Here is a 19004-nt window from a genome sequence, read left to right on the forward strand (position 1 = left end):
TCGTGACAGAGGAAGTCCAGAGTTGTACTCAACAAGCCTCTACAGAGAGCACACAGTTTACATAGAGTTTTCACCTTAGCAATCTAAATCTTCCTTCAAACTTACCAACTAATTCTTGACAATCTTTGTGTATCAGTGTCTGTTCTGGCAGATCTAGACAACCATCCCAGGATGCCAAACTGTCTCCTTTCCCAACCACATTCAGTGCAATCTAAAAACAAATACAGGGAAATGAGAAAAAAAAACCCTTCACTATTCTTCATTGTACTTAATATATAATTTTTAAATTTGAAATATTTCAAGAAAAATATGATAAAAAGATATAAATGCAGAAGACTAAGAAAATTAGTTGTTATACTGCTGTCAGCATTCTTGAACAATAAACTTCCCCCAAATTTGTACTTAATAGAAAGCAACAATTCCTGGCAAGACTGCATTTATTCATTTGGTAACATACAATTGAGGTTTAACGTCATTCTAGAAGTCTAAAAGTTCACATTCTACTTTTTCTTACATAGTCCTGCTGAATTCAGTTAACTTATTAAAGAAATTATGAATGATGTTAAGGTCAAATAACATGTTATATGTAGATGAAGTGGATGACTGGCACCAAAAATTGATGAGGAAAAGAGGTGGTTAACCTGATTCCCATGTGGCTCCCTGGTACATAATTAATCCTTTCGGGTGCTTTATTAATGATAAATCCTTCCCTCCCTATCCATGCCAAATAAATTTCAGATACAAGTGTCCTAACAAACAAGTGTCCATTTGGAACTTCATGGAGGGAAAAGCCACTTAGAGAAAGTAATTTTCAATGAAAATGGCAGGCAGTTAAAGGAATAAGCACATTTTCACACAAGTTCTCTACTGCAATAAACATTTTAGATTAACAATATGAAATTAGGTCCTTGAAATATAGGTCCCTGCAATATTTAAAGTTTTTTATTTATTGGTAAATGTATTCTAAAATTCCATATACAAAGGAAAATGTGAGGTATTTATTGAATGCTAAGCAATGCTAAAAACAATGCTAACAACAATGACTATGGTAAAGTTAGCTTTATTGTTATTTTTCAAGAAGTAAAGGCAGGCCCTAATAATGGTTCATGTCTCTTTTGAATGAAATATTTTACACTGATATAAATTATCACCTTCCCCTCAAAATGGGATATTCTTACCTTCCAGACTTTGGCTCTTAGGTCAGCAGGCACAGCTCTCCCTTGAATTATGTTTCGGACTGTTTCAAGATCACAACCACCTTCTTCTAGAGCTTCTGCAAGATCATTTTCCCTTTAAAAATTATCGTACATAGGAGTCAGTGAATTTAAAACACAGCAATATTTTCATCTCTTACTAAATGCACACTTGGAAGTATATTTTACTAAGATCAGCCTTAGTTTAAGCAAAAATGCCTAAACAATTGAGGCTGCAATCCTATACCAACTTACCTGAGGACACAACCAATTAAACTCAGTAGGTTTACATATGTTCATAGGACTGAGCTGACATTCAAATGTTACGTTCCAGAAAACATTTTAATTTTTTTGCTGAGCTGGAACAACATCTACTGGATTATGCATAAAAGCACATAGAAGGAACAAAATTACAATAAAAACAAAATGAAATGGTTTAAAGTAATAGAATATTAGTCTGGAGGTCAGAAGTGAAAAAGATGACCCTTTAAAAATTCACTTAAAATAGAGAATCACATGTATTTCAATATTATAAGAATTGCTTGCTGCCAGTTTATTATTTTACAAAATCTAGGCATAGGACACCTGTTCAGGAAGCCACAATCTGTCAGATCAATATCAATCACACTTTAATATATCTATTGTAGTAGACATAGTGACATGGTAAGTACAATGTAGCTTATATGTTGTTAAAAGTGAAAATCTTTAATAGATCCCTAAAGCAGGGGTGTGGAACCTCCAGTCCATAGGGCTTCCTTGTGCACCCCCAAGCCCCACTCACTAAAGAAATCTTTGCTTTTCCTCCAGTCTGAATTTGGAGATAACAGTGGAGATGCAGAAAGCAGGGGACTTAGCTAATGCTGGAGGAAGCACCTGCTCTTTGCAGCACCATCTGAGTGGCTTCAGATAACATACACTGCACAGAGCTTTAAACTTGGTTGGTGCTGGAAGAAGTAGTCACTGGTCCTTCCAGCACCAGTTGAGCCCCTTTCTCAATGCTGAAAGGCTGGATCATGCTTCCCTCAGTATGGAGAAAGGCAGAATGGTTGATGCAATGATGCCAGTAACTATGGCCACACACTGACAGCATCTGGCATGTGCAGAGCTCAGGGGCAGGAGGCGGAGATATTTAGCTCCTCATCCAATTATAGTTCTGCACACCTGCTTTACAATCACTAGCAAAGATCTTCAAAACTGTTATATTACATGCATACACCAGTGTCATATATTAATAAACTTGCAAAAAACATGACTGTCCAATAACAGACTATGGGTACAATCTTATGTATGAATTTTTGAGTAGCCATATATAGGAAAGTGAAGCATGTACAGTGCAATTAATTCATCAGTTACTCTCAACTTGGATATTAATTCTACAGCAAGTGTAATTTATCCTTCCAAATCCCTAATACTTGACATCACAAATGGGCTCTTCAACTTCCCTAGTTGACATCTGAATGTGTGCTTATTGGTCCACAGGTAAAGCCTGTAAATCTCCACTTTGAACATGGGGATGTTCAAAATCCTAGCCAATTAAAACACTGATGTTCTCAAATCATTTTTGGATCCCTTTCCCTTCAGAAATGTGCTTTTAAGATTATTCACTACAAATTATATATTGAATAATGTTCTCAACCTGCTTTTGAGACATTGTTGGTATACAGATCAATTCCTAGGTATGTCAAAATGCTGATAAAATTAAATATTTGTACACTATTAAAGAGAAAAAAGCTACATTTGCAAATATATTAATTATTTTCTATGTTCTATTTTCTATGTTCAAACAATAGAGAGCTAGCAACAGGGAAAGGTACTAATTACGTATTGAGCTAAATGCCCCTCTGATTCCCAACATAATGTATCCAAACCAGAATAAAAAATTATTCTTAGGAGCCAGAAAAAGCTTTAATAAGACTGATGCTGTTTTAGAATGATCTTTCCTTCTTCAGTGGCCACTTCTCTTTTTCCATGGCTATCTTGCAAAATCACACTTGTACTTCCTCTGATTTGATGGAGTTTGAAACATGAAATATTAGCAAGATTTTGCAGGATACATGTGAAAAAAGACAAGTGGCCCCTGAGAAAGGAAGTATTTTTCCAAAATGCTTCTTCTGGTACTTGAGGACAGTTTTTATCTTTTGATCTTAAGCAACAATAGCCAGTGATAGTTCTAATTAAAATAAGAATATTGCTGTGCACAAATCTCTGGACAATAAAACTATTGTTTTTGTGTTAAATTTAAATTTAAATAATTAGGGGTACAAACAGCAAGATATTAAGACCATCAGATGCAATTAAAACTTAGAATGTGATAATGCACAATATTATTGTGTTTTACTTGCTGCACAGAAAACTCTATGGTTTCCCTTCCATTCACAACCAGCTACACACACAGACTTTTTCCTTTACCTTCATTGATATACATTGTTGGTACAAAGAGACCGATCATATACACAAAATGTACACAGTTGTAAAAGGCAGATTTTGCAGTGCAGTATGGAACCACAATAGTTAATTCCAAAAGATCTTTCCCCCACAAGCTGCCATAAATGGATGGAGGAATTAGGTTTAAAGTTTGGCTGTATAGTGGGCACTAATTTGGTTTGTGAGTTTTTGGAGAAAGCAATGTCTCCAAGTTTCAACATCCAGCAACATAAGGATGGTTCCTGCTCAAGCTTCCATTTAGCTGCTGGTGCAATACTCATATGCTCAGGTACCAACATAAAAGCTACCAGTTCCCTGTACCTGAGTCCTGTGTTCCTTCTGTCATAAAGTGTAACCAGAACAAGTGCTGGGGAATTCTTTATTTTCTGCTTTGTGATTTTCCCTGCAATTCTTCCATATATTTTCAGACCTATCTTTACCATTCTGAAGAGGAAACACACTCTGCTGGTATTCTGACCAGTTTAAAAAGAGCTCATATACTGTACAAAACTGTCTTGGGACCCATATGCTCATAGCTTTATTGTAAGTGGAGGTTCTGGTATTGATTTTAGTCTTTGCCTAATGCTTTGTATCATTCTTATTTGAACTTCAAATAAGTCCTATATTCTGAACATCAAGCTGCATCTAGTACTTATAATTTTGTATTTAAAATGGGACTACAGAATATTTTTTCTGCTAAGGGGTACAGACTTCCCCTAGAGGTAATCTGCGTGGGAGTGCATATTGGTGGTGAATGTGGCTGAAGTCAGCAGTGAGTGAGGCTACTTTTTTCCTCTTTTTCTGTTACACACTTCTCTATCACACTCTACTTCCCCAAACAGCAGTCAGCAGGGAAAGCGATATATTGTTCTTTGACAGAGGTCTCAACTGATCTTTTGCATAGTGCATTTGAAGTTAGGTGGAAAGCTACAGACTGCCTATCCATGACTAAAAGTTTGAAGGTGGTGAAGAGACCAAGAGTGTGATCCAATACATGTGCAGACAGAAAAAAGCCCTATAACATCTAGCATGCCCTGATAGCAAAGTATTCTGCCTTAAGTAACAAATCAGAAAATCCCCAGTTTAAAGCTCACCTCTGCCATGAACTCACCAAGTAGCTTTAGGCAAGTCATTCTCAGTCCCAATGGTTCCCTGCCATACCTACCCCCTTGCAATCAGCAAAATGTGGCACATTGCAATACTGACTTACAACACCCATGAAGGTAAGGATTAAAGCGATGCATGTGAAGCCCTTGGAACATCTGAATGTTTTACACAAATGCTACTTATTATATTCTCTTTGTTGTTGTCTTCTTGTTCTTCTGTGGTTTAACGTTGTCATCAGTTCATAATTCTGAGACCTCTTACTTCTATTTCCAGTAATTTATTAGGACTCCAAAGAAAATGGTTACATACTGTATGGTGAACAGACAGAATGTTCTCAATAAATGTATCATCCGAATACTTGTGGTACCTATTTCAGTAATAGTTTGAGATCTATTTTCTCCTGCTTTTTGCAACCAATTTCCTTCAGTGTTTAAAATATGATTTCCTTTCATGAATTAAAAATATTTGCTGAATACCTAAAGCCACCTGTTGCTTTATCTATGGAGAATAATGACACATACATGATATTTAACATTGGCACTTGAGATAAAACTGTCAGGCTACTATGCATATAGAATATTCTGCCTGGCAGGCTACATTAAGGGAAAATGTAGAAATGACATGGTTTTTAAAGAGCTGAATACTTTTTTAAACAGTCTTTTGGCACCTTAAAGATTAATTCATGTACAATGGCATACATTTTTGTGGTATATAGAAAGTCTATGCTTTATTTATTTATTTAAAACTTTTATATGCTGTTCCCCATACAAGGCATCTTGGGACGGCTCACAGTCAAAACATTAAAACAATCAAATTACATACATTAAAACAATCCAGCAATAAAAGCAATAAAACATGACTGGTCATCATTAGTCTTTAAGATGCCACAAACACCTTGGTTGTTTTTTCTACAATACATTTGTATGACTATCCTACAGGACAAGGATTCCCAATGAAAAGACTAGGGTCATCTCTAATGGCACTTACAGGGGGAACCCCAATGTGGTACAGATATTTAATCTTTCTAATTTTAAAAATATACTTACATGGATTTGTATAAAAATGCATAAAGGTTCCTAGCAATTACATTCTGCTTCAGCACAAGTGGACCAAATATACAAATAATTATCCATTTGAACATGGCATCTCTACGTTACGTGTTCAAATAGTTAAGATATTATAAGGCCCTTAATTCATTGCATTATAGGAATGAGTGTTATCCTTTCAGTATTGTAATATCAGTCTTTTTGCTCTCAAAAGGAAGTGGAGAATCCATTTCCTCTTCTAGCTATTAATTTCCATGAAACAGGTTAATCGTTTTAGATTGTAGACATCAGTGAATATTAAAGACAGTTCCAGTACAAAATGTATCTGTGTAATATCTCTTCCCTAAAAGAAATCACCACTGAACATTGCCAAAACATATATTTAAAAGAAGCATAGCAACATCAGCAATTAGATGAATTAGACAATCCCTTATTAAAGAAATATTGTAGAGTTTTTGCTAAATGCCAGAATGACAATCCACTGATTAGGCATTTTTTCTTGTGCTCACAGCAGTTTCTCAAATTCCCAAATGTGCCTACTGGTATAAAGAGGTTGGGAACCCTGCTCTAGAAATTCTTTATGTGAAATGCTGTTAGACAAATCTTACACATTGGGTTGGAAATATTTCAGGCATTTAGCCCTTAGACATTTTAATCCCTCCAAGTCAGCCTTATGCAAAGTTGGTTTCTAAAAATCCTATCTTAGTACCAGAAAACTAAACAATGATCTCTGAACCTGAAAGATTCAAGTTCTATGTAACAGGTCTGTTCTTAAACTAAACAGAACCTTAACCAGACCCTCTAAACAAGCCTTCCACAACTTGGTACGCTCCAGATGCATTGTTAGGAATTTAATACGTCTGGGCCACAGTAGGTGGGGAAGGCTGATTAAAACCATGAAAATCAGTTGGACTTTTAAAAGCATTTTTGCGGCTGAAGTTATTAATATCTGATACTCCGATTTTACGGTTATCCAGCCTTTGCCTAAAGCCTGCAATAACTGATCACCATCCAAAAATATAGTGGACACTGAAATTCCACTCTCAGTGGCAATTCTTTGAAAGTATAGAAAGAGACCTTGGCTTCCAACTTGTCACTAGTTTATCAAAATTCTGGATCCTAGCAGAAATCCAGATATATTCATCCTTGTATAAGGAACCTAAATACTTGAAAGTGGTGACGTCAAAGAACAAAAAGCCTCAAGATCATATATTTTGCAGTATTTTTCCTATTGGCAGGTTTGTGCTTCATATTTAGTGGTACCGTCATAAGCAAAAAAATAGGAAATAATAATTGGAGTTGTTTTTCAAAAAGAGGTTTAGTAATTGTACTTACTCCAGGTATAAAAGCTATTTACAGATATTTGAGTCTATAAATCTGAGAAAAAAATGGCACTAATCATCAAATGAGTAATATGCTGACTAGGTTAAAATAGTGGGAATGTATGAGAAAGAACCAGAAAGACTATAAAGATTGGAGTTTGACCTCCTTGGAATTTTCATTTTACAAATCATGCTTCTAACGTCAGAGTGCCCTTTGACACCTTCTAACAGCCTTTGCTTAGATTATGATACACTTCAAACTTAGCATACTTCGGGATGTCAGTCAAACAACTAGTATAAACTTTGCACAGGAAATTTGCAACTTGATTCAGGAGAATACAGCTTCATGCTTTTACCACATGAAATGAGGACTAAGTAGGCTTTACATTATTTTCCCTACTTAGACTTATTTATTTTTTATTATTAATTTCATTTCTACGCTGCCGAATAGCTGAAGCTCTCTGGATGCTTGATAACAATTCAACAAGTATTCCAAAATCCAAAGCTTTTGCAAATTGCATATTAAACCATGTCAAACCATATTATAAACAAGTGACAAAATTGTCAGAATAAGTGATAATATTAATTAATATTATTTCATTAGTATATATTAACTGGAAATATATTAATAATTAACAGAATAATCCTGTGCTCCCTGCTTAAGTGACCCAGAGACCATAGGAAGGCTTGGGAAACCCTTCTAATATTGGAGATAGCACTCTGAGTTCAGAAGTGCAAGTGAAATCCTAGCTGAGAGAGACCCCTCCATACAGCAGCTGGTACAGAAAGAACAGAGCTGGCTGCTTTTCTGAGGCCAGGAGAGTGATGGCAGAGGAGGAGGAGGGTATTCCAGCAGGCAGAGGGGGAAGAGACCAGAGAGGCCAGCTTGCAGGTTATTCTGGGAGTGTTCCAACATCCTTTTATACCCCTCCAAAGCACCCTCCCTAGATGGGTAGAAAAGGCCATTTACTGAAAATATAGGAGACTGGAGGATGGAGAAGTGAAGATAATCTCCACTGCTCCTCCTACTTTTCTGGTTTCATCTTGGTTAGGGCACAGGAATTTCAGAGGCTACTGAATTCAGGAACTCTTAAAGTGGTGAAGACACAGTCTGTGGGATTATGCCTGAAGTGCATGATTTGAATTATCATGCAGTAAGTTTGATCCCTGTATCATCAGCATCAGGAAGCTAGATTTGAGAGCTGCTGCTAGTCAGACACACTAATATTCCTTAAATTGATTTCAACACACTTTGGAAGTTAAAAGCAATGCCATTATAAAGAATGCTGTGCTCTCCAGTTTTTGTTTGCTTGTGACAGGAAGCAAAGTAGAAAGTCTGCCTTTCAAGTCTACAAATCATGTTCCTGGATAGTAACTACTGAAATAATCACACATCAGTGGTACTAGAGTAGGGTAATCATGAATCTAGTCCAGTCCAATGGAATATGCTGATTCCAATGAATGGTGGACGTCATACTTGACATAGGGATGGTTTCCCCAAATGTAATGAAATACGACAGATTATTTATAAATCCATGGTTATACTTGTACTACAACAGTTTTCTAAAAGCAAATAACTTAAATAAGATGATTCAAAATTAAAATAATAAGGTATGAATACCTAGACATTTTGCTACAGCTGAGTGGGAAATGAGGGGTACATGATTGCCACTTCAGATTTAAAAGCAACCGACAGCATAAGCACTCACATATATGTTGGCCTAATCCTAAACTCATAAGAACAGTTTTGCTGAATCAGAGCAAGATTTAGCTAACCTGGTATAATATTCTGTTTCTAGCAAGAACCAGTGAGATGCATCTAGTAAATTCACAAGCAAAGCATAAAGATAGTGGGCATTCTTGAAACAGGGATGGGCAGAAAGTAACTCAGTCTCTGGGATATTCGTAGTAGAATGACAAGGATTTCTGATAGTTTTAAAGAGTATCAGCAACAAAATGATTCATCTGTCACCATAAAGTATACTACAGAATTCAGGAAAGGTTATGATAACCAAGAGTGGATTTGAATTTCACTCTTCCAAAACCCAAACTACTTGTGGGGTCAGCATTCAGACTACCCTTTCGCTCACGCATGCATAGTACTGATCTAGTAACTAGCAGTACACCATATCTTGATACAAAGTTCCCATTGGTCATTATTGTTCCCATTTGATGTAATGTTTCGTGTTAGATTAGAACTGCGGGATCCAGGTTTAATCTTTTATGCAGCCATGAAGTTCCAGCTCCTTTACTGGGACATCAAAGATCAACTGGGGAGGAGATATATGCATTGAGTTTCTTGGAAGGGTAAGGTATTAATGCAATATTTAAATATCATACCTAACTGTATGAAATCAAGATTCTAGAGTTGGAAAAAACGGCCCTGGCCTTCAAGGATTTTCTTTTCCGGACTTAAAAGGACAATTTGAAACGTGGTCGTCTTTTTTTTGCTCTTTGTCAGCCAGCAGAAAGAAACACACCAAGATGCAGGGTGGCCCTGAGTATAACAACCCTGCGCATTTCCCCAGGAATCGTTCATTAAGGAGAGTGAGAGATACATATAAATACGAGAATAACATGCCTACATTAGATTATCTGGAATCAGTACAAGCCGTACCAGCCTCCGCGACTGGACAGTAAATTTCGGTCTGGGGGCCACCCGGGCTCGGAATGGGGCGAGGGATGGTCGCCGCGACAGCCGCCCAGAAGTTTCTGCGATGGGCGGTGGCTGTGATGGAGATACAAGTTCTCAGTCGCCCTCAGGAAGCCTACTAACCGATCAATTGTCCAACTCACCAGCTGTTCAGCGGAGACGCTTCCTCCCCTTCCGCCATAGCTGTTGACGTGCACCACAACCTTGCCGTAAAGCGTGATCTACACTTCCACTGTTCTCCGTCGCAATCTCACTTCCTACAGGGTTGCCGTATAGCGCAGCAGTGATTTTCATACATAGACCTATTGTAATAAGACTCGTGCACACTCGTTAGCCTCCGGGTTTAGTTTGAAAACTTTCCATCTCCCATAGACTGTACTGTCGATATCTAGGTTTGTAGTATAGCTGTAATTGGGCAGCAGCCTCCTCAAATGCAAAAAGTAGAAGATACCCTTTCTAACAATTATTTCGTAACAAAAATGTGTGGGTAGGATAAGTTATCTTTTTCTCCTTTATATAAACATTTCATGAGCTGTCATTAAAGAAGCTATTTCTTCTTCCATAACACTGAGCGAGGCAGCTGATTTTGGGTGTCATGAAACGGCTATATTTTGCAGTTATTTAAGATATAATTCTATACATATTTAGGCAGAAAAATGCCCACAACTGCAAGCATGTCTCGGCCAACTGGGGCATTCTAGAAATTGTGGGACTTTTTTCTCTACTGAAACACGCAGTAAAGAAAAAATCGTTATTATTATACTTTGAAGGGAAAGAACTGCTTGTGGGACATTCCATTTCAGGTGCCAAAACAACTTGGTCTTGAAAAGTATGCATCTTGAGGAATGGGGAACACAATTTACAGCTTCATATAAGGTAGCAAAATGCTTCAGGCTGCAAGGAAAATGTAATGTTTGTAACTTAATACTACAATAAGGGCGCAATCTCGCAACACCTGGGAGTAACATTTGAACTCAGCGAAACTTGCTTCTGAGTATACATGTATAAAATTGGACTGCAAACCCGGTAGCTAATAAGATGTTGGTTGACTCTATTACACTCCAGCATAGAGCACATCCAGTTTCAAAATGTACAAACACAAAAGCTATTCTTTTCTAAAGCTTGTTCCAAGGTTAGTTCAACTTAAAGCTAACTGCCTTAAGAGCACGTCTGATACCACACTCTGTTTTACATCTCTGCCCGAGAGCACTGCATAGGCAAATGCAATACCACTAAGTGCAGAGTGCCAAGGAGTATACTCCCGTCCCAATTCAAGCGTGGAAGTGAACTTTGACACTTGCACTTCAAAGGCCGGCAGTCGTACGCGCCCCTTCTCGCTTACTCTAGGCCGGTTCAACGCGCGACGCTCCCGAAGCCAGTGAAGGAGGCCCAACCCACACAACGCCTCCGTGGGCGGGCTTCCCTAGCTCGAAGTGGTGGCGGCGGCGGCCCGCAGTGCTGGCCTTGTGCTGCTCCCCTCCGGTATAGGCGGCTTGGCCTGTGTTGAATTTGCAGTATGGGAGACACGTTGGATGAATCTTGGTGGGAAACACGTGAAGGGAGCAACAACAGTCCAGGTACCGGGGACTGGGAGAAGGCGAGGAGAATTTTGCTGCGGATGAGCTTTTCTTTAAAAAGTTGAATTCCCCCCTGCGCCGCCGTCCCTTTAGTGTTGACTATTTTTTCCCGATTTTCTCAGTTTACTCCTTCTCCCACTGCCCCCTTCTTTATCCCGTTATTTGAGCCAGGCAGACTCTGGCCTCCAATATTACTTCATTCAGATTTATAAAGATCTCGTCACACATGTTTGCTAGAATTCTTGTCCTCGTGATGTGAGAAGTTTTAGATGACACCGAACCGAGTCACGACTCAGCACTATGCGTGCTTACATAGCCGTAAGCTCTATTGAGTTCAGTGGGACATCTGGTTACATTCGAGGTTTATTAGTAGTATTTTAAGCTAGGAGAGGAAGGGGGCTTGACCATACAAGAAAAAGTGTAATACTCTAGTTTGAAACAGAAATGTGAAACAAATAGGTGGCATTTATGCAACTGTGAAATACACAAATGCATACTAATGTGAAATAACCTATGCAGGGCACCTAAGGAAGATGCTGTGTCAGGGCTACTGAAAGTGCCCAGAGGGTATGACTTCTCGGAAACTTTGGCTGCTGTACCTTTCCTTAGAGAAATATTGGTTTATATTCTGCATCTGTCAAAGAAGTAGCATGTAGCTCGCATACAGTAATTTTTGTGTTTTTATTCCACCTATTGAGGAGCTCACGGGGGTCCTACATTGCTTTCTGCCTCTCTTTTTCCCATTTACCTGACAACATTGTGATGTAGGTTAAGCTGTTTGACTCTAGATTCCTCTTGTTACCATTGCACAGATAATCCTGCTGAAAATGGGCATATCTCAGGTCTGAAAGACATTCCATGGTGCAGAATTTAAATGGTAGTTCTTACTTTAGATGTGGATAACAAGTATTTTGTTAAATAAAAAACAAAAAACTGGGAATTCCACAGAACAAATCATTGGAACAAAAATTGATCATAATTCTTTGAGTAATAGTTACAAATCTCTTGAAAATGGATTGGCAAGTAGGTTGCTATGTGAGCCTATAAGTATTTTATACCTGCCACATCATGTTAAATGTGTTCACCACAAGCGTTGGCTTGGGCTACCAAACCTCAGCATGGTAACATAGGTGAATGGTTTAAGGCATGCACTAAGGACATGTAAATATGATGGAACTAGATGTAACATTTTCATATATGTAACATTTTGTGTGGCTGTGTTCACACATAATGCTAAACTATGCTGTCTGGTTACCGCTGAGCAAGCCTGGGACATGAACTTCCCAAGCACTGTTTGACTGGTCCTGTAGTAACTGTATTTTCATGAATGGTTGCACCTGTTTATCTGAGCAGTGCCAAAGACCTAACAGAGGCCTCACTTTCCTGCTGCAGCCTCCTGTATAGGAAAGTGGAAGTTTGGATGGAAAATGGCCACTCACATTGGCAATGAAGTGGAATGGAAAATTTTCCACTGCTTTATATTTTCATGGATTTTTTTTTCAATTCAGTAATTAATTGATACAAACAAATGTATGCTAACAGCAAATAAAATGTTAGCCAAAATTGGCAGGTTGAAAGTTGTAATTAATATTTCTTTCAGATGATTATCCCTAGCAAAATATATGGCATTGAAAAGCATAATGTCTTAGAATGAATGGAACTAAGTGCCTGTCAAACTCAGTGTGTCCCATCAACTTTAGTGGAAGAGAGTTGATCAGTGTTGAAAGAGATGTGTCAGTATACTATGCATTACTAAAAATAATAATTATTTTTCACTGTCCAGCTTTCACACCCATACATAGTGTTCAAGAATGCGCTAGTGTGGATGATCTTGGCCTTGCTCGCCAGTAAAATGGCCTTACACTTACTAAAAAAGATCTAATTCCCTCATTGCAACTCTTCCAAGTCTCAATCTTTCTCAAATTGTTTGGCTGCAGCCTCCCTTCAAATTGATGACTGAGCCAAGGTATGCAAAATCTTTCACAACTCCAATTCTTTTCTTTATTTTCTCTTTATCAGCTTCTGTTCGTTTTAATCCTGGTAAAATAGTATGTTTCCTGTTGATCTTTCAGCATTCCTAATTTTGATTTGAATTTCCCTTTGATTTTTTGTATATCTTGTTTGTCCTGCTTTGTCCTTTTCTACAAGTTCTTTGCAGTGGCGATTGTAACATTTTTTTTTTTGTCTCTTTGTAAGAGTCACTGAAGAGTTGCATTCTTCAGTGACTCTATTTCTGCCATCTTTGCTTCTTGCCTGTCCTTAGCAACTACGAGTGTTTCCTCTGTCATCCATTTGAACTTTTTTTTTTTTTGCTACAGGAGTCACCTTTTGCAGTCTTTCCTAATAATGTCTCTGGTCTCAGTTCATAGTTCTGTCTCATGGTCAGCTGAGCTGAGTTGAATAATGTAAATCTGTGCTTTATGTGGATGATAAATTCCTCAGGAATGTTATTTAAGTTTTATTTGGGTACTATGGCACTCCATTTTCTTCTCCATTTTCTACTTCCAATTATGTGGTCACTATAGAAATAAATTAGTGATGTTCTCATGAAGTATTTATTTGCAATAAACAGATTCTTAGCTTCACAGACTTTTGAGAGTCATTCTCCTGCTTTGTTTCTGACCCCTAGACCAAATTCTTGCACAACATTAGATTTTGCTTTGTTTCCTACTTTTGCATTCCAATCACCTATGATTATCAGCATGCCTTGGAATGTTATCAATCACCTCTTGGACAATTGCATAAAAGTTTCAATTTTTTCCACAGCTTCCATTGTTGGAATGTACACTTGAATGATGGGTATGCTGATAGGTTTTCCAAGAATTCTGCTTGATATGATTCAGGTGAACTTAATAACCCTTTACTGCCTGCGCTACATCTTGCCTCAGTATTACAGTCACCCCATTTCTTCTGTGTTTGTCATTTCCAGAGTAATACACTTCGAATTTGTCTGACCGAAAATGTCTTAGTACAGTCCACTTTAGTTCACTCACATAGTATAACTAGTCCATTTATTTCTTTTCAATTTTCAGTTTGCTTTGATTCTAACTGTTCACTCTCCATGTTCTAATTGTAAGTATTGTATATCACTGGACTTTCCTTTAACTTATGATCAAATTGGCCATTAGATTTCATTGCAGTTTTGATCTATTTGTGTCATTAATGGCAGAGCTGTTTGTATTTGCCCTTTGCTTTTCCCCAGTACCTGGTTGAATGCCTTCTAATTTGGGAGTCTCATCCTCTGATACTATCTCCTGTAGAGAAAAAAGGCTCACAATTTCTAGAATGCCCCAGTTGTTGAATGATTTATATTATTTCATGTGTAAGTACTAAAAGAATTTACTTCATAAAGGGATACAGGAAAATGTTTGTTTGCTTTGCTTTACAAACCCAAACATACATATTTGTTTTAAAAGAAACAATTTCCAGTTTAAAAAAATAGCTAATAATTCAACATTTTTGTGACACACAAAATACATGGTAATAATTAAAACACAACATCTTAACTACTGAAAACACATAGTGCTCTTTTAAATAATGTTCTGGGGGTGGTAACCCACTTCCTTCATATATGTGGTATGTGGCATTTCATCCTTTTGGTGCCACTGCTGCATGTAGCCTTCATTCTCTCTCTCTTGCTCTCTCTCTCGATAGTGGTATTGACAGATAGGTCCTCAATATGTTTCTTCTGCAGCCTTGGGACTGCCATTCTAGTAAGTATGCCTGCCTGCCTGCCTGCCTGCCTACCTGCCTGTCCCGAGTGTTCACAGAAGCACCAAAGTGATCTGTCCTTTCTGGAATATTTTCACAGCTGTCAGTCTTTACATGTATGTGTCTTCTGGCTTTAAGGATCTACTGTTCCTTTAAGTCTAGAAGTCTGTGATTCATGAACATAGCTGCCATAGTACTACAGTGGAGGCTGATGAGGGATGTAGGGTATCATACAGCACTATGATGTCTAATAATCCCAGGTTTAAATGTCTGGGGAAGACTTTGAGAATATTGACATGGAAGTAGAAAAAGGTGAATGGGAGCAGGCAGGTTCAATAACAGTAGTTACTGTCTCAAATTGTCTTATTTCTCTTTTTCCAGCCACCCCCTTGCAGTATTTTACTCGGCCTTCATCAGATTGAAAGTTTTATCATTCCACTTGTCTGATACAACTATTCTGTTTCATGCATGTGTAAAATTTTTGTAATACATTCTTGTCTCTCAAATAGACCTATGATTACAGCAATTGTTAAGTGTATGGATGCAATTTTTCTGCTATATGGGAAAAATATTGCAGAATTAACACTTGAGGCAACTGAAAACCTCACTTTCCAGTCCACATAAATGGACAGGCTCTGTTAATATGTAACTTGTGCAAATCAGGAATATGGAACAGGATTACACTGATTAATGGATGAATAAAACTGTTCATAAGGATGTCCTGATGACTTACAATTTCAGTGTTAACATTAGTGTTTTCTACCCATTTCTGATTTTATGTTACCTTTTCTTAAATATGTCTTAAAAGTTCAATATTGTATCAGGCACCACATAGTCTTATCTTTTCCCACCATTTTGAAGAAAAGCACTGGAAAAGGTTCTTCCTGTGTGTGATTTTCCATCTTTACTGTCCTGGAGTGGTGTCTTGAGTTGTCCAGCAGGTGTCCTCATTGGTACTACTGTTGTACTCATAGCTTTTGATTTAGGGATCCTGGTAGGAATTGCTTGACGGAAGACATCAGCAATCTGGTTTAAATTAAAGGGGAAGGAGGAGACTGTTAAGGATGACACTGCGCACAGAACTTTAATAAGCTTAATGTGCAATTTTTCTAAATTGCCAGAATATTTTCTTTGCTTAAACACTAGTTTTTAAGGGGCTCAGAAGGATTTTATTTATTCTTTTATCTCTAGATGGCAGCAAAGATCAGTCTTTTGTAGAATGTGCACTTCAAATTCTGAAACATTCTTTTAAAACTGTTGGAATATTGCCCATGACTGAATTTTGGTATAGGATTTTTAGATCCCACTGCAAAGCTAATTGTGAACCGAACAGAAAATTAAGGCATTTTTAAACATAGAGTTCTAAAATATATTGTAATGGAAAGTAATATAAAGTATTATTCATTTTCATATCCCCAAGCCTCAGAAAGAATTTCTAGTGGGACCAGAATGGAATCCTGATTTCTATGTAATATATTTTCTGTACTGTGTTCAGTTTTGGGCACCACAATTCAAAAACGTGCAGACAAATTGGAAAAAAGTTTAGAGGAGGGCAACAAAGATGATCTGTGGACTGGAAGCAAATTCCTATGAGGAATGATTGAAAGAACTGGGCCTGTTTAGCCTTGAGAAAAAACTATTGACGGGAAATACGATAACACTTTTCAAATACTTGAAAGGCTATCACACAGAGGAGGACCAGTTTCTTTTCTCAATCATCCCAGAGTGCAGGACATGGAATAATATCTGAAGCCGGATTCTGCCTAGAAGTCAGGAAAGATTTCCTTTCTGTTAGAGCAGTATGGCAATTATCTAGGGAGGTTGTGGGTTCTCCCATGGTGGAAGCATTTCAGAGGCAGTTGGAGAGCCACCTCTCAGGGATACTTTAACCTGGGGTCCTGCATTGAGCAGGGAGTTGAACTCTATGGCCTTATAGGTTCCTCCCAAATTTGCTATCGACTATTGTATTTGATAAATGGGCCTCTAGGTCCTTTTCACCTTTTCTTTCTTTCTTTTTTAAAGGAATCGGAGCACTGCTTGGCATAGATTGAGATTATTTAAAAAGTCTGGTCCATAGACAGTATCATAGAATAGCAAAATGATGTAGCATTATTTTATTTCTAAGGAAAGCATGCCTGCACAGCTTGTGTCCATAGTCCCCTGTTTGAGAGCTTTCTGGAGCTATACAGGTAGCTAGATCAGATTAAAGGTATTCCTGCCTAACTAGAAGAAAAAACTGTCTTTTTGCCACATGCACACTACCTGGAGGAAACTGCAGTTCACAGTCAGCATGAAGAAAATAACAAGGCTGCAGTAAATATCAAATTAAACTTATTCAGCCATAGCCACTGAAAGCCATTCTAAAAGCTGGTGTAACCAAAGGAGAGTGACTGACTTTAATTTTAATTTAATTTAATTAAAACATTTATATGCCTTGTGGGAAATTGTGGTAATGGGGAAGAATTCCTATAGGTCTTAATTGTGCCCTGATAGATAAGAGCCCCTTGTGTAATACCCTCCTAGGCAATCTTACTTACAGTAAGGTGGCAGCACATCTGACCCCCAAAAATGTGGTCAGTAAGACTGAATCTGCAAGACAGGCTTATAGCATGCTAACCAACTGGAGAGGAAACTTGTAACCTGAAAAATAGGTACAATTACGGCACCTTTGGGCTGTAAAGACCAGTGATGAGTAGAAGCTGGAGTACTTTTCTCCACTGTTTGTAAGGATATTTTACATAGTATGTGTATTACAGGCTTGTTAAACTCCCATTTAGATTACTGGAACGCATTGTAGAGGTAGATTTTCCATTGCATTTTTATCAAGCTCTTTTTTAAAATCTTTATTGAGGTTTTATTTTTAGAGCTTTGTGTTTTTTCTTCTTTGATGCAATGAGATAAAAATAATAAACAATGTAAAACAGATATATATGCCTGATTAACTGCAATCTTTAAAAACATAACTGGTAGAATGAATTTGCAATTATGAAGATTGTGTGCTTACTAGAAGTTTTTCAATATGTCAAGTCTTGAAGTGTTAAACTTTGGCCAGCAGAGGTGTTGACTTTTTCTTACACTTAAATTCTGCTGTTCTGACATCCCTGTGTGTAGGGCTTATGTGGATTGATAAAATATGGATTGTAAAGCACATTTTTAATTATTTGAGTTTCCATGAGGGAGAAGAGGTACTGTAGGTCATTGGTAGAGCACCGGATTTGCATGTAAGGGTCCAGCGTTCAATTCCTGGCATCTCTGTTTAAAAAGGATCAGCTAATAGATTATCTAAAAGATCATTTGTGAGAACATCAGAGAGTAGATTGTATTGGGCTAGATGAACAAATCAGTATAAAGCAGTTTTCTGTGTTTCTTACAAATTAGTATTTTTAAAGTATAGTATTTAACAGCACGTTGCAGAAAAGCGGAGGGGGGGTCTCTTTTGCAGTGGTACTCAAGGATTGTTTTTATGTGTGTAGTCTTAATAAATAAGCCTGTAGCAGCCTTCAGGAGTATCGTCAGTGTCTATTCTCTAGGAACTGCTCCACCATTGTTAACACCTTTCTCTTGTTTTCCTAAAACCCAGTAAATGCCATATAGTGTAAATAGATGGACTGAAGAAACACGCGCCTCAAGACAGGTCAAAATATACAGGTCAAAGACAGGTCAAAATCTATGTAGTTAACTTAGGAATGAGTCTTATTGGACATAGTGAGACTCCTGAATACTGTTCACAGTACTCTTAACTGTGGTTTGTATAAAGGGAGTATGATATCGGCAATTTTATTTTCAGTTCCTTATAGTTGAGCTCAACATGGAATTTACCTTTTTCACAGCTGCCTGTTGACCAGATAGATTTGGCTAGCATACACTGAGCAGTGAGTCTGCGACATTCTCACTTCCTGCTATTACAGTTTCCATGCCACAATGTTTTGCATGTTCCCACTACTGTATCACTGACTGACAACTGTTGGGAA

The 19004-nt window shown here is 37.7% G+C and overlaps 3 protein-coding genes across 16 annotated transcripts in view; 1 reads left to right on the top strand and 2 right to left on the bottom strand.

Annotated features, from left to right (window-relative positions):
• Positions 1-10803, bottom strand: part of TBC1D23 (TBC1 domain family member 23) — a 37292-nt gene extending 26489 nt beyond the window's left edge. The window contains exons 1-3 of one of the 5 annotated variants that reach the window (XM_044442730.1): positions 9889-10410; positions 1179-1290; positions 106-211 (exon numbers count right to left, since the gene is read on the bottom strand). In XM_044442730.1, the coding sequence (XP_044298665.1) occupies positions 106-211; positions 1179-1290; positions 9889-9926 (256 nt within the window). In that variant the 5' untranslated portion in view covers positions 9927-10410. Of the gene's footprint in view, positions 1-105; positions 212-1178; positions 1291-9677; positions 9857-9888 lie in introns of those variants that run through there. The other 4 variants (XM_044442728.1, XM_044442732.1, XM_044442729.1 and 1 more) reach the window with 4 other exon arrangements.
• Positions 1-19004, top strand: part of CMSS1 (cms1 ribosomal small subunit homolog) — a 279428-nt gene that overhangs the window by 39735 nt on the left and 220689 nt on the right. Inside the window, exon 1 of one of the 7 annotated variants that reach the window (XM_044442738.1) lies at positions 10990-11322. The exons of the other annotated variants lie outside the window; for them this stretch is intronic. Coding sequence (XP_044298673.1) covers positions 11262-11322 — 61 coding nt within the window. The 5' untranslated portion in view covers positions 10990-11261. Of the gene's footprint in view, positions 1-10989; positions 11323-19004 lie in introns of those variants that run through there. 7 annotated transcript variants of the gene reach the window in all.
• The window catches only part of FILIP1L (filamin A interacting protein 1 like), a 199117-nt gene continuing 192875 nt past the window's right edge, over positions 12763-19004 (bottom strand). For all 4 annotated transcript variants that reach the window (XM_044442721.1, XM_044442723.1, XM_044442722.1 and 1 more), the window contains one exon: positions 12763-16059. In XM_044442721.1, coding sequence (XP_044298656.1) covers positions 15871-16059 — 189 coding nt within the window. In that variant the 3' untranslated portion in view covers positions 12763-15870. The remainder of the gene's footprint in view (positions 16060-19004) is intronic.

This window comes from Varanus komodoensis, unplaced genomic scaffold (assembly GCF_004798865.1).
Source record: "Varanus komodoensis strain SLA01 unplaced genomic scaffold, ASM479886v1 scaffold4, whole genome shotgun sequence".
NCBI classification, from domain to species: Eukaryota; Metazoa; Chordata; class Lepidosauria; order Squamata; family Varanidae; genus Varanus; species Varanus komodoensis.